Source organism: Eriocheir sinensis, chromosome 26, assembly GCF_024679095.1.
Source record: "Eriocheir sinensis breed Jianghai 21 chromosome 26, ASM2467909v1, whole genome shotgun sequence".
Lineage (NCBI taxonomy): Eukaryota > Metazoa > Arthropoda > Malacostraca > Decapoda > Varunidae > Eriocheir > Eriocheir sinensis.
In genome coordinates, this window is record NC_066534.1 from 14,042,530 (window position 1) to 14,068,577 (window position 26,048).

General features: G+C 46.9%; 1 protein-coding gene across 7 annotated transcripts in view; it reads left to right on the forward strand.

The window, feature by feature from the left end:
- Nucleotides 1-26,048, forward strand: part of LOC127003793 (uncharacterized) — a 136,081-nt gene that overhangs the window by 60,469 nt on the left and 49,564 nt on the right. For 5 of the 7 annotated variants that reach the window (XR_007757402.1, XM_050870841.1, XM_050870843.1 and 2 more), the window contains exon 2: nt 11,633-14,056. The exons of the other annotated variants lie outside the window; for them this stretch is intronic. Coding sequence is in view for 4 of the 5 variants with exons in the window: in XM_050870841.1 (XP_050726798.1) it covers nt 11,766-14,056 (2,291 nt within the window). In the remaining variant the exon portion in view is untranslated. The remainder of the gene's footprint in view (nt 1-11,632; nt 14,057-26,048) is intronic. 7 annotated transcript variants of the gene reach the window in all.

Below are 26,048 nucleotides of genomic sequence, written 5' to 3' on the forward strand. Positions count from 1 at the left end.
TTGACTCATTACAATTTTTGCCTCTCCACGCCTCGTTTCACATCCACCTTCCTCTTCTCTCCCTCTCTCTCCCTCTCTCTCCTCCTCCTCCCCATCCCTCACCTGTACATCCTCCCAGACATCCCTTCCTCCTTTCCTCCTCTTCTCACTCCACCATGACACCACAACCCCCACTCCCTTCCTCCATTTCATCCCTCCTTTCCTGACCATCCATCCATCCATCCAAAAATCACATCACACCCTTGCACACATTTCCTCTCCTCCTGGCCCTCCCTTCCTCCTTCCGTCTCTCTCCCTCTCCCTCCTTCCTCCCTTGACACGCCTCTTGCACCTGCCCGCCGCACAGCACTCAGGTGTGTCCCCGCGCGCGTCCAGGTGTATCCAAAGCGCACTAATTGTCTCCTACGCTCACCTATGAGAACTCGCCCCGTGGGAAAATATATATATTCTGTCCCTTGAGAAATTGTGAAGTGTCGAAGTGCTGAGATTATTATGGAACGTCGCGAGTCTTCTTGTACTGCCGAGATGAAAAGTGTGAGAGAATCCATATTTAAGACGTCGAGAACTTGTGATGAATAGAGAAAAGTTTGCATAAGATTATCAGAGTCCTGGGATTATTGTGGAACTCCCCGAGTCTTCTTGTACTGCCGTGATTAAAAGTGTGTGAGGATCCATATTTAAACGTCAGAAAACTTGTCATGAATGAGGAAAAGTATGCAGGAGAGTATCGTTTATATATCAAAGTTTCGTCGCTGTCTGCTAATAACTTTGATTTTCTGTCACGATGAGAAATATACAAGGATCTATTTTTTTGTTACTTCCGAGATCTTAAAATTCACGCGTAGAAAACGTTTTAATTTTTTACGCCAGAGGAAGCAGTCAAGGGCGAACCAAAACGGGGAAAAAACCGCAACAATTCTGCGCCCCAAACGGAAGAGTGGCAGAGAATTCGAAATGATTAAGCAGAAACGGTTTGAGAAGTGTCTTAAATACTCCCCTCTTGTTATTTTCTGTTAGTTTGTTATGCTTTCAATACCCTCATTATCTTTTTTTTTTGCAACAACGGAGATGGCTCAAGGGCAACAAAAATGGTATAGAAAAAATGCCCGCTACTCACCGCTAACTGTACCAATGTTAGAATCCTTACAAATATGCAACTTTTGATTAACATGAGAAAATTACACTATAGAAGAACGGAAGAGTCTTGATACTTCTCTTTTTTAGTTCCTGTTATTCCTCTGTTCTTAAAACACTCAATATCGTAAAATGTTCAAATCCTTACAAAAACACAACTTCTGATTAACATGTCGACGAAAAAATTACGCTATAGAAGAACGGAAGGCAGTCTTGATAGTCACCTTTATTAGTTCGTGTGTTCATAAATTCCTCAGTATCGTAAAATGTTAGAATCCTTACAAAAAACACAACTTCTGATTAACATGACGGGAAAATAACGCTGTAAAACAATAGGAGGCACGAAAAGGTAAGGTCCACTCATTGCTACCGTTCTACGCGTTCTCTTTCCCTTAGGTCTCGCGGGTAATTTTTACGGGCACAAATTTGCTCCTCTTTTTGCGTCGAGGAATGTAGTCTTGCTCCGGAGGGCGTGTGTGGTGGGTGCTTTGGTGCGTTGTAGGTCCATCCCGCTGCTGCCGAAGGGAAGGACAGGGAGGAGGAGGAGGAGGAGGAAGAGCAGGAAATGAATGAGAAGGAAGAGGCGAAGGAAAAAGCAGAGAAAAAGAAGGTAGAGGAGGAGGAGGAGGAAGAAGAGGAAGAGCAGGTAATGAAAGAGAAGGAAGAGGAGAAGGAAAAGAAAGAGAAAGAGAAGGAAGAGGAGGAGGAAGGGTAGGAGAAAGGAGGAAGGAAAGAGAAAGGAGATGGAAGGGAATGAGAAAGAAGAGAAGGAATCAACTTAAAAGCCGGATTCCATAAGTAGAGACAGACAGACAGACGGACAGACACACAGAACAGGGTATAACACGGATGTCACGCTGATTTTGCCCCTCTTAATTATCCTCTCCTGAAGGCAGAACAGGGGCGTCGAGGCGTGAAATCCGCTCCTCTGTTCAGCCTCCGGAGTGGTCAGCGAACTCCTACCGGCGCTCAGTGTGGGAAGCAATGCTCGAGTAGCCGGTAATCAGCGAGGAAGTAGGAAGCACGTTGAATTAAACCTCATTTAGTACCGAGTCTGGCGCGCGGGTCGAAAGTTCTGTTTAATATCCCACGCTCGACAAGGAAGTACAAGGAAGACGAGGAAGGCGTATGCTAATGTCAATGAACGAAGCTTTTTTTGTATATATGTGTGAATGAGGAAAGATTTTTTTTTTCCTGAAGGCGTTTTAGAGATTCGGTAATGCAGTCAAGAAAACGAATATACCGTAAATTAGGAGTATCGATATTACTAATCCTGATCCTATTGTAATATATTTTAATGCCATTGGACCAAGATTTTTAAGTTCGTGGATGAGAAGATTGTTTTCTTTTCCTTAAGGCGTATGAGAGATTCGGTAATGCAATCAAGAAAACAAGGATTCTATAAATAATGAATGCAGATATTTCTAATTCCGATCCTAGTGTACTATATTCTAATGCCATTGGACCAAGACTTTTAAGTTCGTGGATGAGAAGATTGTTTTCTTTTCCTTAAGGCGTATGAGAGATTCGGTAATGCAATCAAGAAAACAAGGATACTATAGATAATGAGTGTCCATATTTTGACGGTTCTCCGAGAGTAATATATTCTAATGCCATTGAACAAAGATTTTCGAGGGGGTTGACGGGATCTTGCATGAGAGATTCGGTAATGCAATCAAGAAAACAAGGATACTATAGATAATGAGTGTCCATATTTTGAAGGTGATCCGAGAGTAGTATATTCTAATGCCATGGAACCAGGATTTTCGAGGGGGTTGACGAGAGACTCCGTAATGCAATCAAGACAATAGGGGTAAAATACATAATGAGTGTGAATCGTAGTTATCCTTAAGGTGATCCTATGATGCTGTAAAGTGAGGACTCTCGTGGCGCACTTTGCCGAGGGTGTGTGTGGAGGCGGCGACGGGAGGAGGAGGAGGAGGAGGAGAGGGAGAGAGAGGAGCAGCTTCGTGATAGAGATGTCAAATGAGGGACCCACAGCCTCCGTCACCTTTCCTTTCCCTTCCTCCTCCTCATCTCCCTCCCATTCTCTCCACCTCCCTTTATCTCCCGTCCTTGTCTTTCCACCACGTCATCCCTCCATCCTTCATTTCTTTCCTCCGAGCCCCTGATTCCTCCTCGTTCATTCAGGCGGCACATTAATTACACGACCTTTCCCCCGTCCCCTGTGCTTTTGTGGCCTTTGTGTTGCTTCCGAACGAGGCGTGACGTCACCGGCGCCCATTCAACATGACCCGCCCTAAGCGTCGCCCGGGAGCACGTTCGATTACCTGCCCTGATTTTGGCTTCCTCTTCCTCCCATTGATGAGGTACAAAAGAAGAGCCACAAATTACGGCCCAATCACATGCAGAGGTCATAGTGGTGTTTGGTGTATGTATTCACGCCCTGCTTTGCTCATCGAATGTTTATTAAATCACTGGGAATTAATAATGTGGTGCAAAGAAGTCGGTTTTTCTATTTGCTAACACTCTAACGTGGTATGGAAGTGTTGAGGTTTAGTCTGCACGGCATTAATAGTGTGTCTCCGGGCGTCACCAGCGGGAAGTCATGGAATAATAAGTTGGAAGTCGATGTTTTTTTCATTAAGAAGTTTTTTGTTACAGTGAGAACCAACGCATAAAAGTCTTCCGTTGCGATAGTGCGTGATAGCTAGTGTGTGTGGGGGCGTGTGTGTATGTGGGGGGAGGGTTAGATGGGTGCGTGGATGGGTGTGTGGGTGGGTGTAATACCGCCGTTTAGTTTTATTTGTCTTATTTGAATGTCTGTTTGTCGTCCGCCGCTCCGTCTGCATGTCTGTCCAAGCCGTCTGTCGGCCACACGGCAGAGAGGGATGGAGGGTGTCTTCGTCAGGCAAACAACACGACACCCAACCGAAAATCCCACGGCAGGCAAGTTGTCCCGGTAACGCTCGCCCGTGTAAACAAACGGCGCAGTACCAGAAGCAGAAGACGCGGCAGCGAAGGAGGAAGAGTGGAATGCATATACGAGGCATGAGCGGCAAGAGAAGAGAAGAGATCGTTACTTCTGCGTCCTGGATCAACAAAAAAGTGACTAAAAATATATAGAAAAATACCCGACACAATTAGTTTGGGGATCATGGTAATGGTTGGCTGGGAGTTATTGTGCACTGTGATCAGCTGGCTTAATATCGTACTGTTGGGCGGGTACCGAGAGCTGAGGGTGGGAGAGCGAGTCCAGCGGCGGGGTAGTGAATGGGAGAGAGGCATGCGTGGTGTGCGGGAGAGGTCAGCAAGGGTGGTCGATGTATGACAGGAGGGAAAGTTGTGTTGACGGTAGCAATAGTAAAGGGCAACTAAGCAGGAAGGGGAGAAAGGGGCTAGTGGTTGTGGTTGTAAGTGGACTTGAATGGTGGTATGTTATCGTGGAAGTCTGGAAAGGTAGTACGAGGTGGAAGGTAATGGGAAGAGAAAAGATAGTGAGAGTGAATGTGGCAGCTGGTTGGTTTGAAAGTTATAAGGCAGCAGCTGTGGAGGTAGTGGAGATATTGGTGTGGTAGAAGACGGGGGGAAAGAAGGGTTGTAGAGTTGGTGCAGGTGGGGGTGGGTTACCTGTAGACTTGTCATCATATCAAACAGGTTTAGCAAGACCGGCGGAGCAGTGCACTTCAGGACAGGTTGAACGGCGGACCGGGAAGCAGGTGTGATGGGGCGTGCAGGTGTGTGAGTGCTGGGGGCTAGGTGAGGTTGTGGGGCATATATTGATAGGCAAAGGTGTATTTATGAGATAGGGAGAGGTTCATGCGCCACCACACGGATGAAAGGGAAAGGATGAGTAGGTTATGAAGGAAGAAGCTATGGAATGTGACGGGAAAGGTGAGAGTGTGGAGATATGTATTGATAGGCAAAGGTGTATTGATGAGATAGGGAGAGGGTCATGCGCCACCACAAGGTTGAAAGGGAAAAAGTGAATAGGTTGTGAAGGAAGATGTGCATATATTGAAACTAAATGACAGGAATGGGAAGAAGAGTTTTATAGATGAAGACAAGGATGAGTTTATACTATTGAAGTGACCCCATGAAGCATAACAAGGACAAGAATGGAGGTTGAGGAAGGGTAAGGGAGGAGTACGGGTGAGAGGAGAGGTTGCATAGGTATCGTTGCAGGCGGAAGTGTTGCCATGGGAATTATTAGAATGTGTTTTAGAGAATCCGACGAACATGGTAAAGGTGGAGGTGTTGTATGCAGAAGAAAGGAACTGTTTGGATGCGCTGAACCTCTTTGTTTTGCTGTATTGTGAATTGTGTTTGTTGTTTGTGAGGCTGGTGCGTCGCCTTTGGTTAGCTGCTCGTCGAGTTTCACCTGGCACAATGGGCGCGCGCGTACACACACACACACACACACACACACACACACACACACACACACACACACACATTCCTGACACGCTGATACGCACACCCAACGCTCAAAACCACATCAGATTCCCACGCTCCACCCGCACGCCCCCACCCACTCCTCATTTCACCCGCCCTCACCCCTTCCACCCTCATCCACCCTCTCCACCCCAACCACCCTCCATCAGCCACACTCACGTCCCCCGTCTCCCCTATTTCATCCTAGTCCACCTCCCTCCACACTCCATTCCACCGCACCCACCCACCTCACCTCCCACCTCCCACTCCACCCTAACCCCCTGGCCTAGGCGGAACCCCCAACCCCTCCACGCTCCCTTGCTCCGCCCTTCATTTCATCCTTCCGCCCTCTCTCTCTCTCTCTCACACACACACACACACACACACACACACACACACACACACACACGCACACGCACACACAAATGCAAATATACACGGACACGTCGCCTCCCTCTCCGTCCCTTGTCGTGTTTGTCTTTTAACGACCAGGAGATAGTGGTCGTTAGATTTCGCACGCTGACCTACATACCAGTGGTTTCTGCACCCCTAACCCCCCTTCCCTTCCCTGCCCCTGTCCCTGCCCATTCTTTCCCTACCTCAATCTGCTCCTGCTGTCTCTCTTTCCCTCCTTATTTCTGGTCTTTTCGATGTCTTTTCTCTCCTTATCTCCGTTTATTTCCTTGTCTCTCTCTATTCATGTCTCTTTTCTGCCCCTTTTCCCTTTCAATACCCACCGTCTCCCTTTCGAACTCCCTGACTTTTACTGTCCTTTTCCCTTCCCTCGTCCTCTCCCCGTTCTCACCATCATTCCTGCACCTGTCCTCACCTTTGTTCCTCTTTCTCACTTCTTTTACCATTGCATTAGGTTTCTGCCTCTGCTCTCCTTCGTCCCTCGTCCTATCCTTCCTTTTGTTCGTGTCAGTAACCTTGAAACGCAATATCGATGTCCTTAGTCCTGCCTCACTACTGCACCTGTCCTCACCTTTGCTCATTTTGTTCACTTATTTTACGATTCCCTTATGTTCATGTCTCTACTCCTGTCTGTGTCTCTCTGTCTCCCTTCTTTTGTGCGTGCCCGTATCTTTGGAACGCAGTGATGGTGTCCTTAGTTCACTCTCATCACCTACCTGCCGTCATCATCCCAAGGTAGTACTCATAATTTACCTGTCATTATCCACCAGTCAGTCATCACCCCAAGGTAGTACTCATCTATTAGTTCACCAGTCTCACACCACCAGTCAATCACCACCTCGAGGTTAGCACTTAGCGGGTTACGCGTCCCCCCTCATGACCTTCGCGAAGTGCCGTTTTATACTCCACCGCACCGCCGCCTGTCGCCATAAAGTATCACTGAAGCAACACCCGCACGCGGCGTTCCTAGCAATCCCTGTCGTCATCGCTCCCTCCTCGATACCATTCATCATCACCCTTACACACACCTCCCGTTCAGCACTCCCTCAGGTGGTCTATACGCTCCCACCTCTTCGCCGTTCACTGCCCTCACGTCGGTTCACACGCGTATCCTTTCAAAGAGCCCCACACTTTCTAACAGCGTCATAGTTATCTTATTTTAATGTCCCATCCCCCGGTCTCTCATACTTGTCTCCTTATGCATACACGCTGACACCCCACCATGCAGTATATGTTTCTTCTTAACCTCCGAGAGCATACCAGCCCATCCTGCCAAAGCCCAACTCAGCACTGTAGAGGTTAGGATACAGACGTCTTGCTTTAACCTCCGTGTGATCCCAGCGACTCACTCGGAGCCGCCCACACAATAGAATGAGCCTCTTGCTGACTGGCTGGTATTGTCTGACACTAGTAATTTGAACCGTGGAAACAGCGGAAAGCAGAGACGAAGCTCGAACGTGATGGAAAGAAACGATTGTGATAAGCCCCTGATTGTGAACCGGCTGAGTTTAGTTGTCCCCACAGTCGGCAAGTACGTGCGTTTGAAGGTTTTGCGAAGTTGAGTTGTATATTTCCCCGTTGTACTGAGTGTTCTGGTCGGCGGGCCGTCGGGGAGGGCGGGTAACTGTGCGTGGGTGAGGGTCGCGGGCGTGAGGGTGGCGTGCAGGGCTAGGAAGTGACGGACCCTCGGAGGTGAAGAAAAAAAATAATCGTCTGCGTTGCCGTGGTGGTGTTGAGGGTTAGAGTGGTGGTGGTGAGGGTGGTGGTGGTGGTGGTGTGACTCTGGCTTTTGCAATACTCCTGACTTTTACTTGTTTTCAATTCGACTTGATACCTTTCGTAAATCAGCCAAAATAAAACATGGGTGTATTAAACTCAACTGCCATATATAGCTTTTGGTGACGGCCCTTCGAGTGACTAATGTATGTGTTGTTCGCTATGAAATGCTAAGTATCATTATCCCTCTGGTTCGCCTGCCGTGTAAGCACCGTCAGTAATCTATAATGTTACGGAGTTATGAAACATTTATTTATTTTTCTGTAATATTATAATGTGAACAAAGTTTGTGGTAACCAAACAATCATCCCTGAGAACAGAGAAAGTTATTCACACATTTTTCTGAATTGTTTCATTCTATTCTTTGTTGCAATCCGTGTACTAAGGTGATTAAGCTGACCTGACCCTTAGAAACAAAATTACCAAACCTGTTTCGTGACCCAGTTCACCAAAGTGACCACTCAACACCCTCGAAGAGCCCGTCCGCTGAGTGTCACACCGTTACGCAGCCCGTTATGCCGAAAAAAGAAATTGTAAGCGAGGGAGCTGTACGCGACCTAAAGACTCCTTAGACCTCCCTCCCTCTTCCCCTTCTTCCCTCCCTCCCTCCCTCCCTCTTTCCCTCATGAGCCCCGCCCGAACAGAACACTGGTGACCCTTCCTGCCACCGCCCGTTGTCTCTCCCTCCCTCTCCCCCCCCCCGCCCCTGTACCCTCGCTCCCTCCCTCCTCCACCTCTCTCCTCCTTCTTGCTTCATGAAACAAGCAGTATATCCGACGCCGTGAAGGTGAAGAGTCATGTTACGCACTCCTGGCACAGTAAAAATCACGAGCTAACCATTACAAGTTATATCGTGTAAAGAAGTATACATATATCTAGTGTAAAACAAATAGAAGCAACTCAAATAAAACTTACAAACGAGCCGGTCAGACGTTTATTCATTGCTTTGATAAATGTTGCGTGGATTTGTACGTCATTAAGCAGACGTAATAACATGCCAGGAATGGAATGCAGAGGCAGGCCATGAAACAAACCCACGAACCATAAAAAATGTGGAACTATTACTCGATTTCTAGGTGAACGGCTACTCTTGAGATCAGGTGGATGTTTTATTTTATTGATTTCGTAACTTTCCGTAGCACCAGACACATGAAACTCCCAACTAGTCCATTCCGAGACGCAAATCAAACACTCCACCCTCTGACAGGTTCATTTCCCTACCCTCCATTAGGTGTGCCCACGTGCTGGCCCCGAGGGTGTTTTCCTCACCCCAGGGAACACGCAGGTAGATGTTTACGCAACCCCGGGGGAGGAGATGGATCCCCTTCTGTTTTCCGGCTAACGGGGATGATGGAAGGGAGAGAGCGGGGGAGGGGAGGGGAGGGGAAGGACATGGTGTGCTGGAGAAGGAAGGAAAGGAGGAAGGGAAGGTGGAGGGAGCAGAGGTAAGGGAGAATGGTGGAATGGGGAAAACCTGCGGGAAATGAAGGCGAAAGTAGCCAGAGGGATGGGATGGCGGAGGGAGACGAGGAAGTGGTGGAAGAAAAAGGGAGAGGGAGGGAGGGAGCAAGGGAGACGGGAATGGAATGATGGAATGAGACAAGTGAAGCGATGGAGAAACGATAGCCCGGTGGATATGATGCCAGGAATGTACGGTATGTCTTTCCTTATTTCGAATTATTTACTCTCAACCATCAACCTCAAACGTGAATTCCAGGTGTCCATCGTTAAAAAAGAAAACATGCGGAAACTTCACATTAGTGGTCTTATTTTTTTTTTTTAAGTGTAAGAAGGAGAAAATAGAAAGTGTTATCCCATTTTAAGATAATCACAGGTTTATACAGAACGCCAAGCACGCACGAACGAACACACACACACACACACACACACACACACACACACACACACACACACACACACACACACACACACACACACACACACACACACACACACACACACACACACACACACACACCAGAAAAAAAGATCAGAACACGTTGCAATACCTAGAAACGTGACTGAAACAAAACTATAAAAAAAACTGTGATAGGGGAAGAAGCATTGTGTCTGTATGAGAGAGAGAGAGAGAGAGAGAGAGAGAGAGAGAGAGAGAGAGAGAGAGAAGAGAGAGAGAGAGAGAGAGAAGACAGTGGGTTTACGAGGCCCGGCTGTTACGGCTTCGACACGCTGATCCAATTGTGGCTAAGCAGACCCGCCACTCGGACCACGCTGGACGGGGGGGCGGCGGTGGCGAGGAAGAGGGGGCGAGGAGGGGGACGGCGAAGAAGGGGACAGGAGAATGGACGAGCAAGAGGAAGAGAGACGGAAGGGAACTAGGGGAAGGGTGGAGCAAGGAGGAATAGAAAGGCAGAAGAGTGGAATAAAGTGTGGTTCGAATAGGGATTGGCATAGATGGGAGGGAAAATTTTAAGATGGATGAGTATTAACCAGCGAGTGAGTGAAGCGACGCGTCCTGGCTGTATGCTCCCCCATCAGTTAGTTAGCTTGTGAGTTGAAGGGAAATATGACGGAGGAGAAAATTTAAGGATGGGTGAGTAAATTTAAGGGTGGGTGAGAAAATTTAAGGATGGGTGAGTAGGAACCTGCGAGTGAGTGAAGCGACGCGCCCCGGACGTACGCTCCTCTTTAGTTAGTTAGCTAGTGAGTAGAAGGGAAATATGACGGAGGAAGGAGGTGGAGGAGCGGAGGAAAGGGACCAGGGGAAGGGGTGAAGGGTTAGGTGGTAAGAAGGGTGTAGGAAAGGGTGGTGTTGAGGGAAATGGGGATGGGAAAACAGGTATACCGGGAATGGGGAAAGGAATGTTAAGTGATGGAGGCGGCGTGAGGGGGAATGGAAAGAGGATGACAGAGGAAGGAAAGGGGGAGAGGGAAGCGTGAGTGTGGGAAGAGGAGGAGACGATGCAAGAGGGAAGGAATGTGAGAGGAAGGAGTGAATGTGACGTAACGAAGACTACATCGATTTTGCCGTGAGAAGCTATGGAATGGATACACTCAGGAAGTTCACTGAAGACGTAAAATTAAAAAATAAACAAAACTATCCAAACAAACACAACCCCCCCCCCACACCCACACACACACACACACACACACACACACACACACACACACACACACACACACACACACACACACGCACACACACGAAGGAACATCATACTCGGGCGCCCTCCCTCGTGAAGTGTCAGATCCCAGGAAAGTCGGTTGTCGAAAGGGCAGATGCTCCTCGATAAGGCCTGGAGACTTGAGGGCGACAGTAGATAGTGATCAGCGTGTACCGGCCGGGCGGGCGGAGGGTTCACTGACTGGCTGGGCCGACGGCTCATTAACAGATGGTGGTTGCTCTGCCTTGTGTGTTCAAGTCTGAGCTGATGGTGTGTTTGCCGCCGAGTAATTTGGTTGGCTGTATGGGGAGTGTTTTAGCTAACATGTGAATGATTAAGTTAATGACGTATTAGCAAGAGTTATTTTATGTCACAGTGAATGTCGAGTAAATTGGAATTCACGTATAAGCATGACTGACTCTTCGGCTGGCTGATGGCCTGACTGTCTGATTGACTGAGGGTCTCGCTGGCTGGCTGGTATGTGGGGAGGGAAACGTTTCATCTCTGGCGTGTTGTTGGCTAACTCAGCTTTGTTTGGGAGCTTTGAGTTTCTTCATGGGGTTTATAAGGCTTCATATTCTTTTTATAAAATTATTATTTTAGAAAATTGTTTTCTCTGTGGTCAGAAAAAATATCCCATTCATTGGTCAGTTATCTCGCGTGTTAACACAGGGAGTCTGCTGTGAGGGGAGTCACGTATACCTACAGTTGTGTGCCTTGCGTTGGTGTGATCGGTGTCAGAATCTGAAGAAAGTAAAATAAACTCGAACCCTTGTTTGCGTTTTCAGTCAAACACGAAAAATGGAGTACAAACAAAGTGATACAAATAGGGTGGATTGCGTCCGTTGCCTCTCACTGGTCCGGACCTAGTCAAGTGGATTATGTGTTCGTGTGTGCAGAGAAAGGCTCGACATTCTTGTGATGGTGAAAATGCTGAAGTTCGAAAATCCGCCTCGACTGTCGGCTTTCAAATGTTCGACGCTGCCGCTCGACAAACCTACGAACAACTTCGCCAAGATGAGGCGAATCCTACGGGCGTCAGGGGCAGGTGGGGAGGGGCGGCAGGACCCCCCCAGTTTGCCCGTGCCCACGGTGCCCCCGTACCCAATCGAACTCTTCGAAAACAACCCAGACCTCGGCCACACTAACCGAGCGTTCAACCTCACCGACGAGTTCTTGGAGGCAAACAACCTTAAAACAAGGACGTCATCATCATCCGCAGAGTCTCGGGCAGCGAGCGACGACTTGCCTAGCGTGAGGTCCTCGCCGGAGGGAGCCGTGTACAACGTGAGCGGCGGCACCGTGAGGAGCCTGACGGCCTTTGAGAGCGAGGAGAGGACGCCCCAAGACTCTTCCCCGAGAGGCAGCGAAGTGACGACGCTCAGTGACGAGGCTTCATTGGGAAAGCAAAGCTTCCGCAGCACCGGTTCTCGGGGTCCAAGTGGCAGTTCTTCAAGCAGCAGTTCTGTGCCCAACGGAGAATCTTCTCCTGTGACTCAGTCGTCGAGTGTTTCCTCAACCCATAGTGATAGCACTGTGCCTAACGATGATCCTTTACCGAACGCTGGCACTCCAACTAACGGCGGTGCTGCAGCCAACGATGGGCCACTTCCCAACGGTGACACTCCAGCTAACAGTGGTTCAGTATCATATAGTGGCGCCATGTCCAATAGAGGCTTCATACCCAACGTGGACCCCATTTCTGACTGTGAGCAAAACAACGGAAATGCCTCGTCCAACGGTGGCCCTCTGACTAACAATAACTCTACCTGCAAGTCTGATAACATATCCAATGGTGCTGCTCCAGCTAACGGTGGCCCCAACGGCAAACCCTCATCCAACGATGGTGAGTCAGACTATGAAGTACCTGCATCTGTTGATAATTACCTACTGAAAAGAAATCCCGTACCTGTCACAAGAGGTCCCGCACCTCGTTCCCCTATTCGCAACGGTGCCCCAATATACCATGGTGCTCCCACATACAATGGTGCCGCCATGCTCAATGGTGCCCCTATTCCTAATGGTGCCCCCATGTTCAATCGTGCCCCTATGTATAATGGTGCCCCCGTGTTCAATGATGGCCCCTTACCCAACGGTGTTCCTGCTCCAAGATTCTTTGTTCCTACCCATGGAGCTGTATTCAATGGAAGAGGTCCTCCGAACTGGAGCCACAATGCTGCTATGTCCCTTCCATATGGCGGGACATCATACAGCAGGGGGCAACACGACCCTCGATCGCCACCACAAGGACGCGGGCCAGTCAGACATTCCTCAAGCGGCCGCCTGGTGGCCAAAAGCGCGTCTCTGTCCCTAGGTGGGCCCGTGACTCCGGTTCATCGAGGGCGAGTGGGCGGGTCGCTAAATTTCTCCCGGGTGGGCCAACAGCTTCACCCCTCCGGCACCTTCTACCCAGATGGGCGCCACAGAATGGAGAGGGACGCCCCTCCGCCGCCACCGCCGCCACCACACCCTGGGATGACAGGGGTTGTGGGCCAAGCAGGGGGGGCGACGGCCGGTGCTGCGCCTCCATACAGACCTCCCATAAATCACAGCAAGACCGGCCGTTCCTCAGGTGACCAGGTGTGCCCAGCATCTGTTAGCGGCCCTCCTAATGAAAGGAGTCCCCATCACCCTTCTGTCAGCACAACCGCGGAAGGCACAACCAGCAAGGCCTCGATTCCCATATACAGCCAAGTGTGCAAGGCTAAGAAGACACGAAAAGCGCCAAGTGGAAATGCACCTGTCAGTGAAGCGTCCGCCCCCGCAAGGAGGATCACTGTGCCCAGGTCCTCGGCTCCTCCCAACACTGTGGTCAGACGGGACGAGCGGCAAAACACACGACACCCAAGCCACGCCACTCCCTCCAGATCCGACGGCAGTCCGCTGTATGAGGACCTGCGAGAGTTCGAGGATGAGGGAGCCGAGGAGAGGCAGTATAACATCGAAGTCAAGATTGATTACTCTCGGGGCAGTAAATACCAGATGGAAACTCGCCACATAGTCACCACGAAAAACAAAAACGGCGAAAGAACGCAACAGATCCAGTCGGCACCTGAAGGACCGAAAACCACGCCAAGTACCAGCGAGAACCGGAGGGAGAAGACGATATCGAAGAAGCTCCGGGAGGTGGGAGAGATGAAGAACTTTCGACTCGGGGTCATCCATGTGATTCGAGTCGGCAAGTGGAGGTTCGTCGCGCTGTGCTGCTGCGGGTAAGGCACTCCACTCTCACGTCTGGGCTTAAAAGGTTTCTCTTCTATGCAAATGTTCTCTTCTCTGTGAGTCACTATGCAGGTGGGTTATACTCTCTCCGGGAACTCTAGAAACTCACCCAACCTTGATTACCTCGGTCTGCTGATCTGTGAATCCATCTCAGGTTCTGTTTCTCAGGATTAATTACAACAAAAACACAGGTTAAGAAAAAAAATCAGTATGCATGTTTCTTCCTATCCTCCATGGAAGTTTGTATATTTTTTCACTTGATATGAGATTGAATTATGAGAGGCTCAGTTTCACTACACCGTTAGAGCCATGATTGATAATATTTGGCGTCTGATGTTAATTATGATAACGACATTGATCACCGGTATTTCAGGCTCTGATACTCCATCCCTTGCTATTGTCAGGCCTCTCATGGGATTACACCAACACTGCCACTCACTCATGTTACAACTCTTGACCTCCTCGACACAAACTCTCCTTCACAATATACTCGATGAATGAAGTAGAGGAAATTGTAGTTTTTACGCTTTGTTTCATGGACTAAACATGCATAAAGAGCAAGAGATTTACCATTTATAAACAAACATTAAAAAAGATACAGTTCTCGACCCACATTCTTGAAACCAAATACACACACATTCACGCACACCCACACCTCGTCAGAAAAATAGATCAATAAATACAGATTTTTAGTCTATGACATGTAACACCAGCAATAATAACAACATAACAATAACAATAACAGTAACATCAAAAGTAACAACAGCAAAAAAAGAGCGAAAAATCTGTTGGTCTCAATTCATCTTTTCTCGACCGTCTTCTTCGCGGCTACTGGATTGCGCGGAGCCGAGACGGGGCGGGGAACACGGAGCGAATAGGAGTGTCTGGAAGGGAAGGGAGGAGGGAGGGAATGGGAGGGAGGGGGAGCGCCCTACCCCACCCACCTTCGCTTCACCTGCCCCCGGAAACCTGAAACTGCGCTGGAGAAAGTGAAAGGCGTGGGTGGTGGTTGCTGTAGCCCCCTCACCTGGTCTTTTTTTTTTTTTTGTAATAGTAGTAGTAGTCTTTTTCATTTCTTATTATTATTGTTATCATTAGAATTATCATTTTTGTTATTATTAGGGGAAACAAAGGCCGGGATTCAGGTCATTGGCACGGCTTCCAATAATGTGGAGTAATTACGAATCAATTTTTATATTTAATTATTTCCTCTATTTGCTGGTCTTCATTCTCCTCTCCTCTTTCCTCTTCTCTTCTCTCCTCCTTATCCTCTCCTCTTTCCTCTTCTCTTCTCTCCTCCTTATCCTCTCGTATCTCCACTTCCCTCTTCTTTTTTCTTTTCCTCTCATCTGTTCCTCTCCCCCTCTCCTCTCCTCTCTCCGTCCTCTCCCCCTCTCCTCTCCTCTCCTCTCCTCTCCTCTCCTCTCCTCTCCTCTCCTCTTCACTTCTCTCCCTTCCCATTAGTTTCCTCTCTTATCCACTTTCCTGTCATCCCACAAGCAAATCTTCCCTCCGTGTTAATGTGTTCTCCTGCACGTCTCCTCTCCTTGTTCCCTCTCTCGCGTCTTTCACAAGCTCTTACTTTCCTTCCCCTCTCAAGCCTTTAGCCACGGAGAGGAAGAGTCATGTCACTAAAAGATTTAATTACCGGGTAGTGGTTGCGTCGGCCCCGGGGCGGAGGAGGGAGGGAGGCGGGGTGACACTGAGGAGGAGGAAGGACGAGGGAACGAAGAAGAGGGACAGGAAATTACAGTGCAGTGAAGGTGTTATGATGAAGATGACAATGAGGAAAGCGCACAGATTTGCATTGGGAGAGAATCGTGAGGAGGGAGAAGAGGAGGAAGAGGAGGGGGACGTGAAGTAAGAGGAGGAGAGGAAGAAGAAAGAGTAGAAGGAGAGGGAAGATGATAAAGGAGATCAGTTTTTACCAATTTTGCAGAGATAATACGTTGAAGAGAGAAAAAAAAGAACATAAATAAACAGTGTCACCATGTTCGAATAATGTGGATAATTGATGAAAAATACAAGATAGTTGAGGTTATTTAGAGGTGGAAAATGACGCAGATGACAAGCAACATGTCCCAACCTTACAAACCCTCGGAAAATAATACTAAAAAGAGAAGGAAAAAAGGAAGAGTAAGTAGAAAGGCGGAAGACAGGCAGCGATCAAACACGGAAGAGGAAAAAAAAAAAGGTTATGCACTCGAACGAAAAATAAACAAAAGAACGTCATTGCAGAAAAAAGAGAGGAGGAGAAAGAAGGGAAGGAGGAGAAAGAAGAGGAGGAGGAGGAGGAAGTGGCGTATAAAGAAAAGAGGAGAGGAGAAAGAAAAGGAGGAGAAGGAGAAGGGGAAAGAAGAAAAGGAGTAAAAGAAGATTGAATAAGGAAGGAACTCTAAAAGGATGTGAAGTTGCCGGAGGGGGAGGAGAAGGAGTTAGCGTAGGATGCCGGAGGGGGAGTAGGAGTACGAGGAGGAGGTAGGGTAGTGTAGGATGCATGAGGAGGAGGAGGAGGAGGCAGCAGAGAGGCAGGAAGAGGATAAACAAGTCTTGGGGGCGCGTCGGGAACACCTGGCCGTGGGAGGGTGGTGAGTGTGGTCGTCTGCGGGGCATCACAGAGAGCGGCTCCTACTCCAGAGCGTGAGAAGATGCTGGAGGTGTGGCGGGAGAGAGAGAGAGAGAGAGAGAGAGAGAGAGAGGGAGAGGGAGAGGGAGAGGGAGACAGACAGATATACAGACTAACACATAAGAGATACAAAAAATAAACGTAAAAGGAACCTAGCAATCTCGGAGAAGAAAATATAAAGAAAAAGCTGATGCGAGAGAGAGAGAGAGAGAGAGAGAGAGAGAGAGAGAGAGAGAGAGAGAGAGAGAGAGAGAGAGAGAGACAGTTGAGACAAAAAGAAATAAACGTAAAAGAAACCTGGCAAGCTCGGAGAAAAATCTGATGTATACATTTAAAGAAAAAAAGAAAGAGAAGCTATTGAACCATTTTACAGCATCGCTAAACACTGATCACAGGTGCCTTGGTGTTTATTGAGCAGGTGATTATGTAAGCAGGAGGATGCCTCGAAAGTAGGAGATAAAAAAGTAGTAGTAGTAGCAGTCTGTCATCACCTGCTTCTCCTGTTTTGTAGTGTTTCGGTAAGTAGTTAGTGAGCCTTCGTAATGCAACACTTAGAGGAGATTACAAAAGACAGGATGAATAAATAATTAGTCGTATATATTCATGAGGATTCTACTGTACATTTATGAAGGTAACTGCTCATTTGTAGGGTAGAAATGTAACTATATAAGTGTAATTGGGTCAGAAGAAAGAACTAATAGGAAAGATGAGCAATAAAACAGAAGCACCCAGACACTCACAGACAAAAGAAGAAAATCATTTAGGATACAGGAGAGACAAGAGAGAGAGAGAGAGAGAGAGAGAGAGAGAGAGAGAGAGAGAGAGCAACAAAGATGAAGTTAGAAAGGAACAAAGAGATATCAAAGGCTATTCGAAGCATCACGTTAGCATGTCATTAAGGCCGAGTGTGTGTGTGTGTGTGTGTGTGTGTGTGTGTGTGTGTGTGTGTGTGTACAGTGGGTGATAAAAATACATATCCTGCCCAGTATCTTTAGGTCGGTGCGTCTCTCTCTTAGCTTCCTGCAGCGGGCGTGATCGTGGTCAAAGGAGTAGGCCGAGAGAGAGAGAGAGAGAGAGAGAGAGAGAGAGAGAGAGAGGGAGAGGGAGAGGGAGTGAGAGTTCATGGCCGTTTTCATACTCTGTGGAAAGTGGTGTTGATGTATGTTGCGTTGTGTTGTGCGGCCACGGTCTGCTCACGGAGGGCACGGCAGATGGTAGCGGTGGTGGTGGAGGCTGTGGTTGTCGTTGTGGTTGGTGGTGATGGCGGTAGTGGTGAGGTGCGGGAGGCTGAGGGTGATGCATAATGGTAACTAATGTCCCCGCCTGAGAAAGTTGATATGGAAGGTGGAAGTTTCTACTGAAGGGTGAGCTTGAGTTTGTCTATTGAGGCGTCTCATTAGCATGTAGTCAGAGCACACCAAGAGTAACAACGAAAGTATGTAATGAAAACGACAGGGACACGAAAACGAAAAGAAAATCAGAGCAATCAAAATACAGGAGAGATCGTGACCCGCCAAATGTTTCTTCATACGTAAAAGGCATTGCCAATTAAAGAAAAGCTTGGAGGAAGTACCCAGGAAACCACAAAATTATCCAGGGTCTGCGGCGGTCCATAAAGGAAATAATTTGTACCCAAGAATGTTTTAAGGCCAGATAATCCATCATATATTATCTTTGCCCGAGAACATCATTAAAAGAAACAACTTTAAGCTTCCTCCTCCTCCTCCTTTTCCTCCACCTTCAGCCTCGTCTCTCTCTCACTCCTTTGGGTCGCCACATCGCGTTTACTGCCTCTCCCTCAGCCTCCGCCCTTCCCTCAATTAGCTCCTTCTCAGGCCCCCTTTCTCATCCGTCTTCCCATTTCCTTATAAGAGTCTCACGGAGGTGTTCCCGGTAATCTGATGCTCTTTCTGCTCTTTTCCTCCCTTTCTCCCGTGTTCTCTCCGTCCCTCACCTTTATATCTCTGAAGCCTTTCTCATATTTCACGGAGTTCCCGACAAGTTATCGCCGTTAAATTTGAAGTGATATTTTTTTCGAGTTCTTCAGACGGGTTATAATTTATTTTTATTGGATGGTTGGAAATATGAGAATAGGAAGTTTTTTTATTTTATTTTCTCTTATTTCTTTTATGTGGTGTCCAGGTGATGACGGATAAAGATGATGAAAACTACGATACTTCTTCCTAACTTTCCTATCATTTTTTCGGTCATCCTTTCTTTATTGATTACGGAACCTTTTTAATCATTTCTAGAAGCCCAGCGTATCTTATTTTTCTCTCTACCTCTCTCTCTCAGTGGCCATTATCACACCACTAATAAAACACGAGGCCAGTAAAAGCTATTAAGAAGCCTAATTAACCATCAAGGGCAGGTGAGGGGCCGACAGGAGCTCATCACCGTCCCCGAGTCATTAGCCGCGACCATCACGCCTATTGTCTGTCACCTCGGCCGCCACCTCAGCAGCGCCCGGGGGAGAGTTTGCCTGTTTGCCTTCCCCCGTGGTGGTGGTGAGGTGGATGCGGGGCTTGGATATAATGGATCGGCTTTCCCTCAAACATTCATGGGATCAAGTTTTTCCTTTACTAACTTCCTCGGGCTGAGAGACTTTATAATGGATTGTCTTGTCTTCGAATATCCATGAGTTCAAGTTATTTCTTTTACTGAGTTCTTCGGGGAAAGGTAACGTAGAGTGGATCGTCTTCCATTCAGACATTCGTGGATTCAGGTGATTCGTTTAGTGCTTTCCGAGGGCCAAGATAAATTATAATGGATTTTCTTTCTTCAAACATTCATCGGTTCAAGTTGTTTCCTTTTTTTGTGATTTTCTGGGTCCTAAATAATTTATACTGGGTCGTCTTACTTTCAAATATTCATGAGGTCAACTGTTTTCTTTAATTTCCTCTGGCCAAGAAAATTTATAATGAATCTCTCTTTTTAAGCATTCAATCATTGGTTTATTGTTTCCTTTAGTGGGGACAAGATAATCTGTAATGGATCTTTTTGTTTTAGGATATTCGTGGGTTTAAAGAGTATATAAGGAAAGTATAAGATCATGAGCAGAAGTCTGTGGGATGCTGATGGAAGAGAAAGAGGGAGGGAGAAATGAAGCAAATGAAAGTTAGAGAGATTTAGAGGAAGGGAAGTGAAACTAACGAAAGGGAGGCTGGATAGAACTTCGATGGTAAAAGAATTAAAAAAGGGATGATATAAAGGACTGAAGATGGGATAAAAGAGAGGTAGAATGATGCAAGTGTATAAGATAAGAGGGAGAGAGGGTTGATGGCAGAGAAGGGGAGACTTAGCTAAATGAATAAGGTGTTGAAGTAAAGACTGATACAGGAGAAGGGAGAAGTAATTAAGGTCATGTAGGGATTTTAATACAGCAAACAAGTCTAACTAAAAGTTGAGTAAGGAAAACAAATGACCACACGAATGAATACAATGAATAGACGCCAAAATGTAATCAAATGTAGTTCTAGAAATGTCTTAATCGTCTCTTGTTGAAATAAATAGAGTAGAAAGAGTGTGACGGAAAATTGGGGGAGAGCAGGTGGCTTAGAGGTGCGAGGAAAGGTTAATGGTGATTGGGGGAGTCTTGGGCACGTTAGGGAGGCATACAAGGCGAGGGCGTGATGCCAGGTGTCATCTACAAGGCTACAGGTCAGCGTGTCACCTGGTGCTGTAAAGAGGCCAAGCTTTGTTCCGTGAGCCACGACCTGACCCCCTACCTTACCCCCCCCCTACCCCGCCTTCTCTATTTCACCCCCTTCTTCACACATACACACATACAGACATACACACAAAACAATATCTAACTAACTGACTAACTGATTAACTAACTAACTAAATGACTGACTGACTGATTATTGACTGACTGACTGACTATTGACTGTGACTATTTACTGACTGACTATTGAATAACTGATTGACTGACCAACTGACTGACTGACTGACTGACTGACTGACTGATTATCTAATTGATTGACTGACTGACTGATTATCTAACTAATTGACTGCCTGACTGACTGACTGACTGACTGGCTGATTCACTAACTGACTAACAACTACCACCACCACCACCACCACCACTACTTATACTACAACAACTACTACTACTACTACTACTACTACTACTACTACTACTGCTACTACTACTACTACAAACCAACCCCACCACAACCATTACCACCACCACCACCACCACCACCGTGATTTCCTGTGTAAACTTAATGCAGTCTGTTGATTACCTTTGCCCTACCACATCCCACCCCACCCCTCCTTACCTGCCCCACCTGCCCACCCCGCCCGGCCCGTCCTGCGTGGTGGGCGGGGCGTGAGAGGACAGAGTACCCTGGGGCCAAGGCGCCTGACGAAGAGGAAGAAGGGATGCTGCGGGGTCTACTTTTTGCTCCTCCTCTGATTCCTGCGAGAGAGAATCCGCTGCTAAACACGAGGGCGACGAGAACAGGATAGCAGGAAAAAGAGACGAGAAAAAGAATTATGCGAAAAGAAAAGTAAATAAGGAATAGAAGCCACGGGAAAGGCGGAAGGGTTTGGAATGATGAAAAGATGAGAATGGAGTAGTTGCTTAAAAATACCGTTGTGAATATTGAAAAGGAAAGAGTGGAGCAGGATGTAAAGAGTGATTTTGGTTGAAAGGAAAAGAAAGGGAAGGGTGACAAGGGCATGGAAGGAAGGAAAAGATAAGTGCATTAAAGGGATATAGAAAAAACGATACGGGAATAGAACAAAAGACAATAAAATGGATAAAATGAAAGAACGACAGATAAAAAAAGGGAAAGAAAAAGAGGAAGTTATGAGAGTGACGGCAGTGGATGGAAAAGGGAATAAGCAAGGGGTGAAGAACGACCGTGTGAGAAGAGAAAGGTTGAAATGGGAGACAGAAAAAACAAAGTGAAGAAAGAAAGGAATGAGAAGAGGAAGACAAGGCGACGCGACTCAAGTAATAAACATCCACTCGTAAATTTGATGACAGAGAGAATGACGATAATGAGGTGGGATGGGACGAAAATAATAACGTAATGACGGAAAAAGCGAAAACAAGAGGAGGAAAGGGAGGGAGCGATGGTGACACAGGAGGAGGAGGAGGAGGAGGAGAGGAAGACATAGCAACCGGAAAACCGTAAAAAAATGTATAAATAAGGAAAGGATTGACGTTATTTTTGTTGCCCTCTGATCTTTCTTGTTAAGGGGTGCTTGTTAAGGGGGATAGGGCCTGTGTGTGTGTGTGTGTGTGTGTGTGTGTGTGTGTGTGTGTGTGTGTGTGTGTGTGTGTGTGTGTGTGTGTGTGTGTGTGTGTGTTCGCCTTTGTGTTGATGAAGCTCAGAGGTGACACGACCCCTTGACCTCCTCCGCTTCCTCCTCCTCCTCCTCCTCCTTCTCTTCATCTCCCTCTCTTCCTCTCCATCTGCACCCTGTAACCTCTTCCTCTTCCTCTTGATGTCCTTTAATTCTCTCTCTCTCTCTCTCTCTCTCTCTCTCTCTCTCTCTCTCTCTCTCTCTCTCTCTCTCTCTCTCTCTCTCTCTCTCTCTCTCTCTCTCTCTCTCTCTCTCTCTCTCTCTCTCTCTCTCTCTCTCTCTCTCTCTCTCTCTCTCTCTCTCTCAATATTTGTCTTCCTTTTTATCGGTCTGGTTTCATCTCCTCCTCCTCCTCCTCCTCCTCCTCCTCCTCCTGCCGCTTCCTCCCTCCTTCCCTCCCTTCCCCACCTCTTCTGATTTACTCCTTTCATCATCTCCTCTGCATCATTTCCTTCCTATTAAACCTCCTCCTCTTCCTCCTCCTCCTCCTCCTCTTCTTCTTCCTCCTCCTCCTCATTATCATCATCCACTACTACTACTTCAAATGATAATAATAATAATAATAATAATAATAATAATAATAATAATAATAATGATAATAATAATGATAATGATAATAGGACAACTAATTAATGCTGCTACTTGTCTTTCGTTCTCCTCTTCCTCTTCCTCTTCCTCTTCCTCACTGTAGCAGGTTTTTGACATTTACTTATTTCAAGGTCTTTTTCCTCCTCCTCACCCATTCCCCTGTCCCTCCCTCCCTCCCCCCCCCCCCCCTCACCTTACCCAGTACTATCTATCCCCATACCTTCATCCCTCCCTTCCTCCTATCCATTCCCTCTTTCCCTCCCTTCCTTCTCAGCCATTTTCTTACCCTATTTTCACCCCTCCCCCTTTCTCCCTACCTACTTTCCTACCTTGACCCTTTCCTTCATTCCACCCATTCCCCTCTACCTTCCTACCTTGATCCCTTCCTTCATTCCATCCATCCCCCACTGCCCTCCCTTCCTTTACCCCCATTCCCTTGTTTCTATTTCCCCCTTTTCATCTTCTCCCTACCTACTTCCCAACCTTGACCCCTTCCTTCCCTTCTCCCATCCATTCCCCTCTACCCTCCCTCCGTCATTCTCTCCTACCTAACTCCATATATACCCCCCCCCCCATCCCTTCGTCCCTCCCTACCTCTTTAAAATACCTTCTTATCCTGTCTCTACACCCACCCACGCCCTTGAAAAAACTAGTCAAACCTTCCCACCCACTCCTCCCTTAATGACAAGTTCCCTTCCTGACCCTACCCCGCCCACACCCGTTTATTCCCCCTCCTACGCCCCGCCCCACCACCCCGCCTACCCACCGCCCAGCCTTCATTCGCCCCCGCCGCTGCGTCTGTCTGGCTGTCGGTTCTTGCTGTTTTGTCCGTTGCCTCCTGTCGGTGCTGTCTTTTTTAACGTCACGGGTTCGTAGATCTCTTACCTGTTCCCAAGTTCTGATTACACCTGTTGTTTTTTACCTGTTGGCTTAATTAAGAGCGACAAAGATGAAGCGCCGAGGTCATGCGTATAATTGTGTGTGTGTGTGTTTTAGTTCGTTTTCTTCGCTAATTTTTTTTGTATGTGTTTATTTTGGCTAATTTTGTAACACTCTTTCCTTACGTGAATCTGGGAAAGCTCTGTTATATGAGAATAGTCAGAATTAGTATCAGGACACCTCTCCTCCCGAAATTGACCTCTCTTTCGGCCACTCCTCTGAACTCTTTTTTTATAGGAACAGCGAGTAGTGGCCTTTTTTTCATTTCCTTTTTTTGCCCCCCTTGAGCTGTTCCCTTCGCTGTAAAAAAAAGCAATCCATCCTATTTTTTTAAGCCTTGTATGTCTTTTAAGCAAGCAAAATTTTCTTCAGTTACAGAATGTCCTTTCAAATAATATCTTGCATTGGCGTTCACTCATATTTTAGTCAAGCTATTTACATGTCTCTGAGCTTCTCCTGTCATCCAATTAATTTTCATTTTCATACTCATTCGTTCTTTTTCTTTTTCATTTCTTCATTTCTTGCCCAAATTAACCTCAACGCCGTCCTTCCATGAACTTAAAATCGAGTGTTATTTCAGCTTTCTGAGTATATTTTTTTAATCTTTGTTTTATTTCATTTTAATTTTCATTGTGACTACGTATTTTTTCATTCATGCCTCTGTCCAGTCTTTTATCCTCACCATTACTCTTTGTTTTATTTCATTCTAATTTTCATTCTGACTACGTATTTTTCCGTTCATGCCTCTGTCCAGTCCTTTATCCTCACCATTACTCTCCATCCCATTCAATCCCTCACATTCCTACGTCATATTTTAAATCTTCCATGCCATACATTCCCCCTTGCCGGTCTGTGCTCCCACCATTAGTCTCCTCCCCTCATTCATTCCAAACATTCGTGCGTCGCCGTCGTCATCGTCATCTTTCCGGGCGATGACGACACGCACTCACGAGACGCACGCATCGTTAACGTTCTTCAGCCTCGAGGGGGAAGGGGAGCAGGGGAGAAGGGGTGATGGGGAGAGGTCGAGGGGAGAGCGGGGCCGCCACCCACACGGATCCAATTAAGCCTCATTTTCCAACCATTACACACGCAGTCGTCGCCTCAAGCGCCCCTCAGTGACGCCCCAGAGCCATCGCCGCCCCTTCTCCGTCCCTTCTCTTCCCCGCCCCCTCCCTTCCCTTCCCTGCTCCTTCCCCTCCCCCACCCTTCCCTTCCCTTCCCTTCCCTTCCCTTCCCTTCCCTTCCCTGCCCTTCCCTTCCCTCCAGTCCCCCATGGAAGTCAGGAAAACTGCTGTCTCCATGCCAACCCAACGAGAGAGAGAGAGAGAGAGAGAGAGAGAGAGAGAGAGAGAGAGAGAGAGAGAGAGAGAGAGAGAGAGAGAGAGAGAGAGAGAGAGATTACTGAGGGATAATTACAAGCTCCGATAAGAGAGAGAGAATGGGATAAAAATACATGGATAATTATAATCTCAGGAGACCGGGTTTTCCATTAAGTCTCAGGGTTTTGTGAATAGAGTCAGATATGAAAATTCGGAAGTGAGTGATCCCTGCGAATGTTAATGAAAGGAAGGGGAGATAGTCAGGGATGCACGCCGGATAGATGTATTGAGTGAAATAATAAAATAAGGAAGAAGGGAATATTTAGATTATATGGAAAAAAAAGTGGATTTGAAGCCGATTTTATTCAGTGTCGAACGTACCGAGCTCAAAAGGTTTAAATTACATATTGGATTGGTGTTAAATGTTTTAATTATGCATGCGTTGATGATAATACCGCTAATTTATTTATCTCTTTTAGGAGCAGCGAGTAGCGGGCTTTTTTTATTATTGTTTCCTTTTTTTGTGCCCTTGAGCTGTCTCCTTTGTTGTAAAAAAAAAAAATGTTTACCCGTGACCTATATTCATTCCCTCGTTCACAAACTCGTCCATCATTTCCTTTTATATATTTTTTTACACGTAGTCATATCCAATTGTGCACTTGAAAAAAAATGGGTGTAATAATGTTTTGAATCTGCTTTTTTTTATTATTTCAATCAACGAATGTCAAGGGAAAGGCGATCAAAATATTAATTACTCTCTTGGCGTGTTAAGTTTTATCATTTCAGACAATCAGAAAGTATTGTTAGGAAATATTTTTTTTCAAACTATTTTAACCGAAGGCCACAGAGTTTATATATAGCTGAAAACACTTGAATGTTGACGGAACAAATCCTTTAAAAGCCGAAATATCCTTCATTCTAAAAACATTTAAATCTCTCTTCGCTTAGAAATATAAATAAACATGAGGGAGAGCATCCTTCAATGGTTACGGTGTCGACTTACTCTTTTTTTCCTCTTCCGTAAATATAAATAAAAAGAATAAAATTGAGTTCAAATGTTCCACTCGATGCTTATGTATACACGATTCTGACTCTCGCTCTCGCTCTCTGTTCTTCCTTTTTTCTCTCTCCCTCGCTGGTGTCATTCACGCTTCCGGGTCCGCTAATCCGCCGTGTGCCTCGTTATCC